A 14,154-nucleotide genomic window follows, 5' to 3' on the forward strand; every position below is an offset into this window, starting at 1 on the left:
AAAAAAAAAAAAAAAAAAAAAAAAAAAAAGATGAGAATTTCAGTCTTTTAATATTAAAGTTGGAAGAGCAGGGTAGATCCAGACTGATCCAAGTCAGTCAGTTGAACTTTATGTGATAGAAAATACAGCATTAGTGCAAGTGTTAAATTAAGAAAGTGATACAATTAGATTTTTATCTAGAAGAACATTTTGGAAGCTGAGTAGAAGATGAATTGGAGATAGATGAGAGCCTGGGAATAGACTGATAGAATTTAACCAGAAACTTTATTTTGAGTAGTTAGGTTGATATACTACAGGAATGGAAGAATTTTTGGGTGCACGAAATACTTTTCAGTTAAGTTCTATGCGTGTGGTTTATTCAGATATAGTAAGAAATACTAGCCAATTTTACTTTTTTTTTTCCTTTTATAATTGGGGGTTAAACCCAGGGAGCAATGAGCTATAGCCACAGCATTTTTAATTTTTATTTTGAGAAAGAATCTTGCTTAGTTGTCCAGGCTAACCTCGATCTTGAAATCTTCCTACCTGAACCACCCACATAGCTAGGATTACAGGCGTGTACCACTATACCTAGATAAGTCTTTCTTCTTTCAGATCCTGTGTAGATGACTTCATCCATTCTTGCTATTAGTATTTTGCTTCACTTTTTTTTTGTCATATCACAGATGACATTGAATAAATAATCACAGAAGATTGAGAATTGAAATGACCAGCTTAAAAAATCTGGTAAAATTTCTCATTTTGTGGACTTAAAATGTATTCAAATATGTGTGTGAAACCCACACTGTCTTTATTCATTTTGTAAAAGCTATTACTCTGCAATATTTGTTCAGTGTTTGGTTATAATGATACAGATTTGGATACCTGATTATAAAGGAACAGAGGTTAAGACTTATATGGTGTCTGGGAAGATTTTATTTATACTTTCTTCTCACTTCATCTCTTCAGTGAGACTGTAGAGGCAACAGATTGGATATTCTTCATTTTATCCTTAATTTCCAGCCATCAAATGAAATTCATACTGCATTTGAGCAGATAGTGCCCTTATTTATCTTTTTGTCCCTCATTCTAACAGGAAAAGGTGATTGTGCTCCATCTGCTAAATCTGCTCGGGCTTATCATCTCTTTCTGACCTTTAGGAAATTTATTGCCCTAGGTAGTGAATCTTTTCTCATAAGCATTAAAACAGAACTTCTCCTTTCTCTTTATGTTCCTCTTAGCTTATACTGCCATGTTCTTGTCTCTCAACCCAACTTGATGAAGTTGTCTAAACCTGTTACTAATACTTTCTCACTTGTTTAGTTTCTTTCTTAATTCATCCTGAAGTACTTGATGTTCACCTGAATCTCTCTTTGGTGGGGGGAGGGGTTTGAAACAGGGTCTCACTATGTAGTTGAGACTGACCTGGGACTCACTGTGTAGCCCAGTTTGGTCTCGAATTCATAGTGATCCTCTTGCCTCAGCCTCCCAAGTGCTGGGATTACAGGCATGCACCACCACACACGGCTCTTTTCATCTTTCTTGAAGCATATTCTTTCCTATTTTCTTGCAGTATATTTTCTTTCCTGCTTTCTTTTCTCTGTAACTTAAATTAGGTTTGTATTCTTCATAGGCCACCTTCTAATCTCATAGTCCATGAGTGATATAACTTCTTTGGCTGGGGCTCTTCACTTTGTACATATTGTTAGGTCCTGTTTTAACGTACACATCTTTTTCTGTGCTTTAGACCTGTAGGTCTAGTTTCCTTACATACGGATGTTACAAATAGTTTAAACTCAGTAATCTTCAAGTATGCACTCATTAACTGCCCTCTTCCACCGACATCATTTTCAGTAGTTCCTCTCATTGAATGGCCATCTACCCTGTCACCCAAGCTAGAATCCCCTTTATTGTCCATCCTCTCCTTTGATTCTTTTTGTTTTTGTACTGTCAATTGAACTAGGAACCTTGTGCTTGCAAGGCAGGCAGCTGCACCACTGAGCTACACCCTCCCCATTCTTAATGTGGTTATTCTGATAAGATAAATAAGTTTTAAGCTATTTGAGATAGTTTTCTTTGTTGGTTATACTTTCTAGTTTTCATTACTGTTGTAAATACAGGTGTTATTAGACACGTTTGATTTTTCTTTTTTACCTTTGGTGCTACAAATTGAACCTGGGGCTTCATACGTGCTGAGTACACTCTATACCACTGAGATACATCTGAGCTCAGCACCCTGAATTTTTAAGGTTATTTTCTACCATATGTATTAGAGATTATTACAGATCTAAAATAAGAATGTTAGTTTACGTGTAGTAAAGAAAATTTTCAGGAATTAGTGTTTTAGTAAACAGGATTATATTCAGTATTTGTTCTAAATTATTTAGGTGTATTTTTACTTAGCCACCTTTTTGGGATGAAAAAATAGTTCATTGGGTCTTTAGTTTGATATTGTATTATTACCAATTAATACATAGAGATGTTTGTCTTTACTGATAAAATTCCTGCCATATCCCACTATTTTCACCATTGCATGCTCATTTGATTTCCAGTCTTGTTTTTAATAAAAAGAATAGAAATTGTCTCTTATCACTTCTAAATATCCTTCTACAGTCATGTTGTAGACCTTATAAACATCTTAGTAACAATTAACTTTAAAGCTTAATTTTTGTAAGTAACAGTTGCAAATGAATGTGTGCTTCTTTTTCATTCCACTTCAGTAAAATGGATGAAAATTGTGAAAGATTAAAGACATTAGAACTTGTTCTGGTCTGAATTGGTTATTGGATTTGTTGACTAATTCAGCAACTGTAATTGAAGTTTCCCTTTCTTACTGAATTCTTTAAAACAGTAAGCCCTTTTTCTGGCTTTATTTTATCTCTGATATTAAGTAGATTGGAAGGGAATGAGCTATGAGGAGCAAAGATTGTGCTGTATAAAGAAGTGATTTTTTTTTGACAGTAGATAATACTCATTTTATCTTAGGGCAGTTCAAATCTCACTCTTTTTGGGCCAGTGGGTTGTTTCTCATCTGTATTTTTTTCTTTAGATATTAGGATCAAGGAAGAAGAACCCGATCCTGAAGAGTGGCAGCTCAGTGGTGATTCTACATTGAATACCAATGACCTAACACACTTAAGAGTACAGGTGGTAGATGAAGAAGGGGACCAACAACATCAAGAAGGAAAAAGACTTCGGAGGGTAGCTTGCACCTGTCCCAATTGTAAAGAAGGTGGTGGGAGGTATGCAGACATAAACCATATTTTGTGGTGTTTGTTTGTTTAAGAGAGTGAATATCATCACCCTAATTTTTAAAAATACTGCATGCCATGTCACTTTTTTTTTTTTTTTAAAGATTTTTGAGACAGGGTCTCTGGGCAGTCCAGGCTGGTCTCAAACTCATAGCAGTCCTGCCTCAGCCTCCCAAGAGCTGGGGTTACAGGCATATATGACCATGTCAGGCTTGTGTCACTTAATTATGGGAAATTATTTCACTCTATGACTATTTTAGGTGTTTGACTATATGAGTGTGGCAGAAGTTAGAAAACAAAATGTGTGAAAGTCAATTTTCAGATTTGAAGGCCTTTTAGATTAAAATTTTACTTTTTAAACAGTGTTTTAGACACTGGTTTTACAGGCCCACATCAGAAATTAGTCTGCTTACAGATTAGCAATGAATTTTGCTTAAAGATTTAAAAAATTGATTTTTGGCTGGAGAATTGCGGTTATGCTAAAAATAAGCTGAGAAGTTCAGAAATAGTTGATAACCATAAACATTTCTATTTTTAACAAATGGAAAAGGCCCTAGTGAGGGGATTTAAAAGTGTTGTTATAGTATTTCAATCAGTGTTTTTAAAAATAAACACAAAGACAAAAATAATAGTAAACTCAGAACCATCTGTAATTATGTTAAAGGTGGACTAATAATGTTTATTAAGAGATTGTGATTCATGATTTTTACAAAACTCATAAAATCCATGCTGATAATTATAAGGAACACCTCAAATAATTGACACAATGATGTTGAGAAGCTGAAGGATGAAGACAGATTAGGTAAATGTTGACAAGAGAACTTGGATAGTCATGTTAATATTAGGCATAGTGGGATTAAGGTAGAAAACATTTAATGGACAAATAAGGATGTATTTCTTGTTAATAATAAAGCTTTACTTGTCTTGGTACTTTTTGCATAGCTTTGAAGTAGAGTAAAATCTGATAGAACTCCAAAACCGTATCAACCAAATCTTCAAGTCATAGTGAAAAGCTGTTGCTCTTAGGCACTGTGTAAGTAAGCGAATATGCAGTGTAATTATGTATGTAGATATGCACAGTTCACAAGCTTATTGTCTTTCTGCCTCTTTGGGTTGGTCTTATCAGATGCTTTGTACTTGGCCAGCCCATCTGCATTCATTAATAATAATGACAACTGCTAACATTGAGAACATATTATGTTCCAGACAGTCTTATAAGCGAGGCATAGTGAGTCTAAATTACTCCTGAGAACACAGGTACCTGGGATTTCGGCCCAGTTACTTATGTAGAGCCTTAACCACTATACTGTACAGCCTCCAGAGTGGATCTGCTTCTGTATCTGATCCTTATATATTTGTATTTATTATAACCACTCAGTTGTTTAAAATAATTTATTTGTTCCAGTGTGGAACTCTGGTTAGGCATTGTCTTTTCTGAAATTGACTCTCATTTTAGAGAGGAGCTTCAGGATATAATTATTTATGTAAGTCAAATCTAATTTGAGGCCAAGCCTGGCCTCTTATTTTACTTACTCTTGAAGTAAAAATCTTTTAATTAATTATGTTTATTAAACTAACACTTGCTTCTAAAAATTCAGAAGTAATGAATATTTTAAAAAGCACCCAAATCCTACTGTTTGAAGATAAATAACTATTGTGAACGTTTTCTATGTATTCTACACATTACATGTATTTTTAAGTAAAATCATTTTTTCGTGGTTTTACATGTCTCTTCTTTTGAGAATTTTTGTGACCATATTTCCAAGTCTTCATCATTATCTATGGCTATATAGTATTCTTATTGTATGAATGTATAATTTCAACATCTTTTGTTGGGGGCTTGTCATAACCCTCACACACATCTTTACACATTTGTCTGATAATCTCGTATAAGTTTGCAGACGTGAAATTGCTGGGTCAAAAGGAATTGTCTGCTAGAAAGACTGTTTCAGGTACTTTTTCCACCAGCAGTGTATTAGAGCGCCTGCTTCCCCATATTCTGACCGACAGTGGAGTTTGTTTGTTTGTTTGTTTTTGTACGGGGGAAGCCAACTCAGGACCTTGCAACAATTTCATCATATTTTATGACCTTTTGGAGTTTGATAGGTGAAAAATAATTCCTTATATTGTTTACTGTATCAATTAATGACTTGGTAAGGCTGCACTTTTTTATTGTGTTTAACCATCTTAAAATTTGTGAATTATTTTGTGAGTCTGTTAATCTGTATATTAACTGTGTTGTATGTGCAAATATATTTTTCTTGATTTTACATTACCTTCAACTTTGCCCATGTCAGTGGTCTGCAAATGTAATATAAGTAAAGGAGTTCCACCACTTAACCATTTGAACCTTTTTTTTTTTTTTAACTACAAACAATTTAAGTTGGTTGATCTTTTATGATGCCTCATTACCATACTATTAAAAGCTTTACTTCTCCCAAGAATTACAAAAATACTGTTATTTTTCTCTAAAATTTGTATCTGTTTGTTTTTGAGACAGGGTCTCACTATGAAATCCAAGCTGACTTTGAACTCACTATGTAGCCTACGCTGACCTCAAACTCAGAGTAATCCTCTTGGCTCAGCCTCCTAAGTACTGGGATTACAGGCAGCAGCACCATGCCTGACTTCATTTTTAATAGCTTATTCTAAGCAATAAAAATTAAGGTTCTTAAGGAGAAAACTATTGTTTCTTAGAGCTCATTTGACCAAATTTGATTAGTTATATACACAGTAGGCACATTTATATATACAATTGTTGTATCTGATTAGTAGAAACAATAAATTCAAACTCTTCTGAGGTACTCTGCAAAGATGAGATGGGGGCACTTAAGTTTTTTTTAAAGAACAAAATATTGGCTTTTTTTCCTCATTTAAAAAAAAAAGGGAAGCTGGGAGTGGTGGCACACGCCTGTAATCCCAGCACTCAGGAGGCTGAGGCAGAATGATGACTGAATTCGAGACCAGTCTGGGCTGCATAGTGAGTCCCAGGTCAGTCTCAACTACATAGTGAGACCCTGTCTCAAGAAACAAAACAAAACAAAACAAAAAAAGGGATATAGACAAGATAGTATTTTTAGAGAATAATTTCATACATTCATCTTTAGAGAACTGTTTTATTTTTGTGAGCAAGATGTAAAATAAAATATTCAAAAATTATAATCATTTAGCCAGTTTTCATTGAGCACAGACTAGTAGGAGAGACCGTTGCATTAATGTAAAATACTTTCTCTCACCCTAAGCAAAAGACACTGGATGTTTTCTTCTCCATCCTGAATTTACCTATTCTATTTCATTATATTGTCATTATTAAAATATTGGGAGCAAGTTTTGGCATTTAAGAATACAAACTTAAAATTGTTAATTTTTTCAAATTATGTGATAGTTATTAGTGTGTTGTGTTAATCAGGAAGTAAACATGCTTACTTGATATTTGTTGGGAAATTCACTTCAGTTCTCTTCCTTCATAGGACAGGCCATTAATGTATATATAGCATTTGGAGAACTTAAATTTTCTATTTAGGGAGAAAATTTGATCTGAGTGTTGAGCATTTTTCTTAAAAAATTACAAGCATTTAAATTACATGTAACTCTGCCTTCATTTTTTCCCCTTTAAATGTTCTATTTTCAAACAATATTCTTTTCCTTATATATAATTCAATTGAAAATACCTTTCACTACTGTTTCTTGGTCCTTTGAGAACCTTGTTGCCATTAACTTGTTTTAATTTTGTGCTTTGCTAGTGCTCCAGACTAAATTTTGCTTATTTTGTGAAATAGCGCTTTTGAGTTTCGAATATATTAATTGACCTGAATGATAGTATTAGAGGAGAGGCAAGGAGTTGTGAGTTGATGAGTGAACTGAATTGGGTTCTCTGTGAAATTGCTCTGGTGAATACAATATGTAAAATTGGTTTGTACACCAGTAGCCAAAACAAACATTGCTCTTGTCTTGGTTGATTTAAGACTATAGTAAATTTTAAAAGGCTAAATTAACTGGAAGCAGTCTTTGGAATAGCCATTAAGGCAGAAAACCTGTTTCATTCAAACCATCTTTTTGGAATTGTAGGAAGTGGGGGTGGACTGGAGCAGAAACTAGAATTGTGTTAGATTATGACATCCTTGCCCGTGAGACAACAGCATGACTCCTCCTTGTCTTTACTTATGCTATTCCTCTGCCTGGAATGCCTTCCCTCCTTTCTATCTAAATCCTATCCACCTCCACGAAGCCTTCTCTAACTACTGGAGCCCACATTGATGTCTCCCTGTTCAGAACACCTATGGCATCTAACAGCCAGCACTGCACCGTTTAGCATTTGTCCTATGGCAATTTCACATGCTACTGAGTGTGAGTACATTAAAATATAAATGTGGTGACATATGCATTTTCTAGTAAAATTTGAAAAACAACAGGTATATTATATACAGGAGGATTTACAGACTGTGGGAAGTTTACAGGCTACACCTAGACTGAAATTGGGGGAGGAGGGAGGGAATTGGGATTTAAGTATACTTTTTTTGTTTTAATCTCAAACATTACAGAGTTTATGCAAAGTGATTTTGCTAACTACAGTGTCTAAAGTCATGGTTTTAAAAACTATTTAGTAGTGAACCTAATTTTTGTTTTTAGAAGTAACATTTTGTAGTGTTTATACTATTCAAATATAATTTCTGGAATCAAGAGTTTTCTTCTGGCTTAGGCTAAGATGCTACGGTTCTCTCATATAAGCACATATCTCAAACTCTATTCTTACTATCAGATACAGAAATATGTGAAATTTTGCGATGAGAAAATGGTATTTGTTGCAGCTCTTGTGTATTAATTTTGGATATCTTTGCATGGCTTATGGGAGGTAAATTTTAACTGTGGAGATAATTTTGATTTATATTTGTTTCATTGAATGCTAAGGGAGTTAAGACCATAGCTTTTAGCTGGACTTTTAAAAACTTTCAGTCAGTATATATTCAGGTTTTTCCATTTGAATATTTGAGTAAATATGCTTAAGTTGTGTTAGCTTAATTGTACTTAAACTGTCTATCCACATTTAATTGTACCTATGATCACTTATGTGTACATTCTTTGATTTATATATTTTTAAAAATTAGCTAATATCATGGCTTTTTAAATAAAGACTAGTTTCCCATACAGTTAGTTTAATTGGGCCTATGCATAGTCTCTTGAATGGTTCTGATGGAATAGTAATTAGTTTTGTTCTACATTAGTTAAATTTAAATGTCCTTTTAATTACATATTTTTTAGCATATTTATATTTGGACAGCAGTCATTCTGGAGTAAAATGAATGTGTAAAACATTACAAATATATATTTTCCTTTAAATATATTTAAAATGGTCTTGGTTTTATTTACCTCATGGTAATAGAATAATATCTTCTATTTGAAACTGAACTTGAGGATATAAGATCTAAGTGGTAATGTCTGACTGAATACTTTCATGAAAGTGTATCTTATTTTGTGTGTTTTTTAGAGGTACCAATCTTGGGAAAAAGAAACAACACATTTGCCATATACCAGGATGTGGTAAAGTCTATGGGAAGACCTCACATCTGAGAGCACATCTGCGTTGGCATTCTGGAGAACGCCCTTTTATTTGTAACTGGATGTTCTGTGGTAAAAGATTTACTAGAAGTGATGAGTTACAGAGGCACAGAAGAACACATACAGGTTACTAATATTTACCTTTTTGTTGTTATTGTTGGGATTCAAACCCCTAGGCCTTGCACATACTAAGCACACACTCTGTCCCTGAGCTGTACTCCTTAGCCTAATTATTTGCTTTTGAGACAAATGAATTACAGGGCTCTATGACTTGTTTGATATTTTTTGTACCATACCTTTGAGTTAATTATTTTTACTCCTGATCCATTTTTTTCTTAATGCTGTAACAAGAATAATTCTAATAAATTTGGAGTTTCACCTTTCCTGCTTTGATATCAGCAAAGTAAGGGAAAGGCATTTTATCAAGGAATAGCTACAGCGCTGTTACCTAAACTCTAATTTGTGTTTATATGGTATTGTATGGTTATTATGAGATGGACCTAGGCCTGACCCAAGCTGAAGTCTAACTTAATATAATTTTCTCCTGCCACCATGTAAAATTAAGTGAACAAAGTGTTTACCAGTCTGCTTAACAATGAAGAGCTGAAAAATAACTGTATTTACAATTCCTAGAGAACTTAGAAGGAAGAAATGTGGTGAAATAGAAAAACAACGTGCATTTTGAAGTCAGCTACATCTGGACTCAATCCGAGTTCTCTATTATTAGATCGTAGAAATAAGCTGTCTCTGATACTGCTTCATACTTAATTTGACCTTAAATATAGTGTAAAATAACCTGTGAAGTATGTAACTTACTAGATTCTCTCTGCTTGCTTTAGTTCTGATCTCTTATCAAGTAGGTAGACTGATAAGATTAACTTGTGTGCAGCTGCAACAATATAATTAGATTAAAAATATTTTGTTTTGCAGCGTTGTATGTACTGTTGAATATGCTCAAAGGAGAAATAATTATTGCTTTGGGTAGGAAGGTATTCTTGTTTGGGATAGTGAGCTGGGGTAGTAGACCTTAAAATGGTCCCCAGCAGAATTTTCCAGTGGTATTTGATCAGTAGATTATAAATAAGGAATAATATAAATGAGGGGAAAGGTCTTTGATCAAATAAATGTGGGTTACTTGTAGTTCAGATAAGTACTAGTAGGTATCAGGCAGTACAGTATTTTCTTGGACTTGAATGTATCTTTAAGTAGGGGTTTTAAAGTATGTAGAATTTCCCAACCTCATTTGATTATTGTGGCTTTTGGTGTAGACTGATGTCCCAAGAAAAACTGTTTCACCTAGAGAAATGATGATAATGTTGGCAGAAGTGAGAGGCCATTTTGTGATGCTAATAATGTGAGTTAAGATGAGCTTTTACATAACCCATTTCTCTTAAAGGTTTGAGACACATTATAGAAGTCTGTAAACTAGGCAGTGGGTACCTTCAAGTTACCCTTGCATTTCCATATCATTTAATACAAAGTTGAGATTTTAAAGTGTAATAAAATTGGGTATTTTAGGAAGAGGGTCTGTCATGGATTTGTTGGATTGCAGAGGGCAGACTAGAGTTTCTTTGCATTGTAGTTTGGGCATGAAATTTGGTGTGGACCTACCTAGAATAAAAGTGCTGGAATGAGAAAGGGAAAAAACTATGAAAATGTTATTAGATTTATTGATTGATTTCTCTCTGGATTCCTTTTAGGGTGGCCTTTGCCTTTTCCATATTCCTCTTGCATAGTAGATCTTTGATGTAATAGAAGTTCGGTCTGTCTTTTATTAAAAAGTATTTTATTCATGCTGGAAAATATGTTAACAACTGTAGCATTAACATATTAGGGTTGTGCATGGTTATCCATCTGAAATAAGATCAGTCAGCCAACTCCATTCTCAGAATTAATCTTATTGAACCTTGAGCTTACATCTGTGCTTTAATCTAGAAGTACTCTGTTACTTGATTTCATGTTGTTGGAGGTTAAGTAACATAGACCTAGACCATGACATGTTAAGTTTAAAAGGATACTTTTGTTCATTTAGACTTTAAAGAAGTCTGTTACAGATGGTTATTTTTTGCTTGTTTCATTTAAGAAGTGCTCCTGGACCCTTAGAATAGTTGAGGAATTAATCTTAATTGAATATGAAAAGCAGTACATTTGAGTATTGCTTTTCATCAAAAACTAAAGATAACATTTATTTTGGAGACATTGTGTAAAAAAATCAAGAAGAAGGGACAGCTCATGAAACCAATATGTTTTTTTTTTTCAACCAATACAGTTTTAACATATTCTTGCTCTTCACCATCAGCCGTCAGTGTTAGTGTACTTTGTGTTTCAGGAGAGAGACTGATCAGGCCACCACAATTGAATTTTAAAAACTAAGTGACCGACTTTTTTCTTAACAGGTGAGAAGAAATTTGTTTGTCCAGAATGTTCAAAACGCTTTATGAGAAGTGACCACCTTGCCAAACATATTAAAACACATCAGAATAAAAAAGTTATTCACTCTAGCAGTGCAGTGCTAGCATCTGTGGAAGCTGGGCGAGATGATACTTTGATTACTGCAGGAGGAACAACACTTATCCTTGCAAATATTCAACAAGGTTCTGTTTCAGGGATAGGGACTGTTAATACTTCCGCCACCAGCAATCAAGATATCCTTACCAACACTGAAATACCTTTACAGCTTGTCACAGTTTCTGGAAATGAGACAATGGAGTAAATATTACACAAATACTTATTCATTGTGGTTATTTTTATACAGTAGTGAGAAGAATATTGTTCCTAAGTTCTTAGATATCTTTTTATTGATGTGCAAAAATTTTTGGATTGACAGTAACTTGGTTATACATGACACTGAAATGCCTTACTTTGTATGATATTCCATAGTATATTAAAAATGGTAAAATTGCATGGGTTTTGTAGGTACTTTTGGAATCTAGAAGAAATGAAATTTTACCAAGTTATATAAAGAGAAAAATTGAATTTAACAATGCGAATGGTAGTCTAACCAAATGCATCAATCCTGTGTGGTTTAGTGTAAAAATGAGAACATGTTGGTATTTATCTATTGTAAGATAAAAAAAAAAGCTGGTGGGTGAAAGAAATTAAGAAATCATGTTATGATAAAAATTTTTGTAATTTTCTTGATGACTGGAATTTTTATTATGCATAACTGACAAATCAAGTTTCCAAGCAAATGTTACATAGTGTAGGCTTTACTTAGCTTTATCAATTTGTCATTTTGAAGCTAATTATTTTAATTAGGTTAACTATGTACAATATTTTAAGCATTACTCTTGTAAGATTTTGAAAACTACATTTTAACATGGAACTCTAGGGATAGTCACCTTTTAAATCCTGTTGAAAAGCCATGTTTAAGATTTAATTTGCCAAAATAATGTCTTGTTAATATTCTTTCAGTAATGAAGTTGGGCAATATAACCAATGTTTAAAAAAAAAAGTTTAAAATGTATAGGTTGAGGCATTTGGGTGGCAAGAAAATGTCATAGTGAATTATCCCTTTTCTTGAATATTGGAGGACCAAAAAAATAAGGTGTATTGCGTCTTAGCAGTGATTTTTATCGAATCTTGTTTCCAAAAACCGTATGTCTGCCAGGGCCTTAAAAGCCATTATGTAAATTACCAGTAAAGTATAACATATGCAAACATAACAAAATCACTTCCATAGTGACAATACTCCAACCATATGGATATTAGTCATAGAAAACTAGAGGTTTTATGATATTTTTTTAAGTCTTTTTTTTGGGGGGAGGGGTCTAGGTAGTCAGTCTGCACTTAAGTATCAACCATTTTCCTTTTTCTGCTTCTTCCCTTAAAATTTATATGTATCCAATAAACTTCATTGAAAAATGTATGTTTTTTATTATGCTGTATTTTCTTTTTATTTTTTAATTATTGTTTATATTTTCAATTAAAATGTACAAAATAAAGTTACATTGCTGGTCTTGTAAGAGCTATACGATTTTCTTAAATGTATACCTATAACTGCAGCAGTTCACCTATTTCAAAAATTTGGAATTCTGTTCATTTGTTATCTTTAAGACCACCTCAAATTTAAAGGCTACCTTATTGTACGTTTAAAGTGTATTATAACAGTGTGGTAGTTAATAAAACACTATTTTTTTTCCTTTTGAGCTTGTTGTATTCCTATGCATTTAAACTCTCGTGATGGGGAGAAAGAAAATCTGTGGTTTTCCTTTAACTTAGTCTTTTATATTCAGATTCTTGATTTCAAATACTGAAATTGTAAATGGTTTAATATTTCACTGGAAAATTAATTTTTGGGAAAAAATTGTTAACTTATATTAGTTCATATGAATTTTATTGATAGCATTTTGCAAAACTTTTTTGTGTTTTCACTTTTAAAACAGTTCAGAGAATTTCAATTTATCAAAATCTGGAATTTACATAAATATTCCCAAAAATGGTAGTGTTAAAAAAAAAACTCTAGTGACTATAGCAGGCAGGAACTATTCAGAAAAGTTGTTTTGAGTGTGTATTTAATCATGATAAAGGTAGAGGAGGAAGAATGCAGGAGATAACAACATTAAAAATCAGATTCCTTTCCACATATATACAGTAGTAGTAAAGATTTCCATTGTTTTCTACATCCACTCTGACATTGTTACTGAATGCATGTGATAACTAAACACACAGAAACATGGGCAGGTTTTCTAAATGTAAGTTGTGATATGGAAAGCAAGTGCTGCTCGGGATTACAGAAATGAATCAGTGGAATGTACAGTTACTTTGAAGTTTTGAGGATTAAAATTTGAATCTTCAAACTCCGTTAGGTAATTTCTAGAATTTATTATTTTAAATTATGTGAAGATATTAGGAGAGTGAACCTTTTTAGAGTGATAGAGGTGTTAAGTAATACTGAAATTTTTACAGTAGGTTTGTAGACCACTTGATTCGAGAATTTCTAAACATTTAGAGATAATTCAAGAAAGTCAAAAAATTATTTAAGTCTTACATTTTCTTAGTACCCAGTAGGAATATATTAGTGAAATTTAGATCTTTTTCCTAACAAATTATTCAACCTTAGGTTTAAGCAATTTTGCATAGTTCTGTATTTTTCTATTTTTAAAATGATGAATAAATTCTGAAGAACTATTTTGAGATCAGAGTTTTATAGTTACAAAATCCATTTTAGTATATGAGAATCTAATACATAAGTGTATACTCGTGTGTGCTCTTCACATTTGCTTTGTGTAAGAACTAGAGTTACTAGTGTATATTTAGTATATTTACATAAGTAATTCCACTTGTAGCACAGTCATATAGTAGATTAGATGTCTACTCTGTATGCCTCACAAATCCATCTTATTTTCTTTAGATGAATGCCTAATGA

The 14,154-nt window shown here is 33.0% G+C and overlaps 1 protein-coding gene across 1 annotated transcript in view; it reads left to right on the forward strand.

Annotated features, from left to right (window-relative positions):
* The window catches only part of Sp3 (Sp3 transcription factor), a 63,800-nt gene extending 51,922 nt beyond the window's left edge, over nt 1-11,878 (forward strand). Inside the window, exons 5-7 of the mRNA XM_033756364.1 lie at nt 3,029-3,221; nt 8,716-8,912; nt 11,183-11,878. Of these exons, the coding sequence (XP_033612255.1) occupies nt 3,029-3,221; nt 8,716-8,912; nt 11,183-11,499 (707 nt within the window). The 3' untranslated portion in view covers nt 11,500-11,878. The remainder of the gene's footprint in view (nt 1-3,028; nt 3,222-8,715; nt 8,913-11,182) is intronic.
* Nucleotides 11,879-14,154: the final 2,276 nt, after the last annotated feature.

Source organism: Fukomys damarensis, unplaced genomic scaffold (genome assembly GCF_012274545.1).
Source record: "Fukomys damarensis isolate Sample0158 unplaced genomic scaffold, DMR_v1.0_HiC HiC_scaffold_26, whole genome shotgun sequence".
NCBI classification, from domain to species: domain Eukaryota; kingdom Metazoa; phylum Chordata; class Mammalia; order Rodentia; family Bathyergidae; genus Fukomys; species Fukomys damarensis.